Here is a 2635-nt window from a genome sequence, read left to right on the forward strand (position 1 = left end):
TGAGATCATGCCACTGCACTCCAGCCTGGCAACAGAGTAAGACTCTGTCTCAAAAAGTAAATTAAAAAAAAAAAAAAAGTTTAAAAATAGAATAAAAGACTGTCACTGGTCTGGATCAGTGATGCCACCCAACCAAATGAATTCTCTGTGGCTTGTTTTGTGTCAGTTCATTCTCCAGAATGGCAGCCTTGCTACTGCACCAGTCCTAACCTAACTCCCACGTGGGGCACACAGAGGATGTATTCACAACCAGGCACAGAGGAGACGGAAGCTGTTATTTTGGAAGTCCAGATTCTGCCAGACCCAATGGGCAATAAGCCAGTGTTTCTGGCTGGGTGTGGTGGTTCATGCCTGCAATCCCAGCTCTAGGGAGGCAGAGGTGGAAGGATCGCTTGAGCCCAGGAGTTTGAGACCAGCCTGGGCAATACAGTGAGACCCCATTCTCCACAAAAAGGAAAAAAATAAAAAGTATAACAAGTGTTTCTGCAAAGTATTGCCTGTATAAGACAGGTGTGGTGGTGCACACCTGTAGTCTCTGCTACTTGCGAGGCTGAGATGAGAGGATCCCTTGAACCCGAGAGTTCAAGACCAGCCTGGGCCACACAGTGATACTCTGTCTCAAAACAACAACAAACCCCAAACATGCTGTAGAAATCGTGTAAATAGATGTGGCATGACAAAGGGGATCTGAAATCCAAGAAGCTGGTGAGACAGCATAAAATGAGTTTTCTTGGCTGGGCACGGCGGCTCATGCCTGTAATCTCAGCACTTTGGGAGGCTGAGGCAGGTGGATCGCCTGAGGTCGGGAGTTCGAGACCAGCCTAGACAACATGGTGAAACCCCCTCTCTACTAAAAATACAAAAATTAGTCAGGCAGGGTGGAAGGTGCCTGTAATCTCAGCTACTCAGGAAGCTGGGGCAGGAGAATCACTTGAACCTGGGAGGCGGAGTTTGCAGTGAGCCAAGATCACTCCAGCCTGGGCAACAGAGTGAGAGTCCATCTCAAAAAAAAAAAGTTTCCTCACCACATGATGTGAATTTTTAAGACAGAATCCAGAGGCTCCCAAAGTATTTCACTTTGGAACCCTTTTTAGTGAGAAGCACTTCATAGTACTAGCATACCTTGACCGGGCGCGGTGGCTCATACCTGTAATTCCAGAACTTTGGGAGGCAAAGGCTGGTGGTTCACTGGAACTCAGGAAATCAAGCTCAGCCTGGACAGCATGGTGAAACCCCATCTCTACTAAAAATACAAAAATTAGCCGGGTGTGGTGGCAGGCGCCTGTAATCCCAGCGGCTCCGGAGGCTGAAGTAGGAGAATCGCTGGAACCCAGGTGGTGGAGTAGAGATGGGGTTTCTGCAGTGAGCCAAGATCATGTCACTGCACTGCAGCCTGGGCAACAGAGTGGGACTGTCTCAAAAAACAAACAACAACAAAAAGAACTAGGATACCTCAGAAGATGCTTTGGAAAACACGGAGTTTTGAAAGTCTGAGAGCATCTATGGGAGGAATGGGTAAGACAGACCTAGATTGACTGCAGAGTTGTTAGAGCACACTGTTTCCTTTCAGCTGTGGGCACAGCCATGTGAGACGGCAGGTGTAATCGCAAACTACAGCGAGAAAGTATTTCCCAGCCCTACCTAATTCTCAGACTCAGCTGGGGTGCTTATTAAACAATGCAGACTGCGTGTGGCGGCTCATCCTTGCAATCTCAGCACTTTGAGAGGTAGAGAGGTGGGAGGGTCTACTGAGCCCAGGAAGATTTTTTGTTGGTTTTTTTTTTTTGAGGTGGAGTCTCGTTTTGTTGCCCAGGCTGGGGTGCAGTGGTGCGTTCTCAGCTCACAGCAACCTCTACCTCCCAGGTTCAAGAGATTGTCCTGCCTCAACCTCCTGAGTAGCTGGGACTATATATAGGCACATGTCACCACGCTTGGCTAATTTTTTGCGTTTTTAGTAAAGACGGGTTTTCACTGTGTTAGCCAGGGTGAACTCAATCTCCTGACCTTGTGATCTGCCAGCCTCGGCCTCCCAAAGTGCTGGGATTACAGGCGTGAGCCACTGTGCCCGGCCCTTGCTGTTCTGAAGGATACACTCTGGTAGATACACAGCTGCTCAGCAAACCAACTCAAAAGAAAAACCTGAGACAGACAGAGCCTGGAAGCAGAGCTCTATGCTGCGCTCTGTGCCTGCAGGTGTATGACCCTGCAGGTTCATGTCTTCTTTTTTTCCCCTACTTACAAAAACATGCGAGGGTTTATGACTTTGATAGAGACTTAGCAATAAGCACAGGTGCCAGGCCATGGTTGGAGGATTATTATACAGTGAAGGTGAGCATCTTCCCTGCAAATCACCTCCAGGTCTGAAACTCGGGATATCAAATGAGAGGGTAAACATAGGTCCCCAATTTAGGTTCTCCTACATTCGCTGACATTTACTGAGCATCTACTACGTGCCAGGCATCATGAGAACTTTTTTTTTGAGATGGAATTTCACTCTTGTCACCCAGGCTGGAGTACAGTGCCATGATCTTGGCTCACTGCAACCTCCGACTCCTGGGTCCAAGTGACTCTCCCTCATCAGTAGCTGGGATTACAGGCCACCACACCCAGTTAATTTTTTTTTTTGAAACGGAGT

The 2635-nt window shown here is 48.2% G+C and overlaps 1 protein-coding gene across 1 annotated transcript in view; it reads left to right on the forward strand.

The window, feature by feature from the left end:
- Positions 1-2201, forward strand: part of QPCTL (glutaminyl-peptide cyclotransferase like) — a 16125-nt gene extending 13924 nt beyond the window's left edge. Inside the window, exon 7 of the mRNA XM_037729159.1 lies at positions 2194-2201. Coding sequence (XP_037585087.1) covers positions 2194-2201 — 8 coding nt within the window. The remainder of the gene's footprint in view (positions 1-2193) is intronic.
- Positions 2202-2635: the final 434 nt, after the last annotated feature.

Source organism: Cebus imitator, unplaced genomic scaffold (assembly GCF_001604975.1).
Source record: "Cebus imitator isolate Cc_AM_T3 unplaced genomic scaffold, Cebus_imitator-1.0 Scaffold296, whole genome shotgun sequence".
NCBI lineage: Eukaryota > Metazoa > Chordata > Mammalia > Primates > Cebidae > Cebus > Cebus imitator.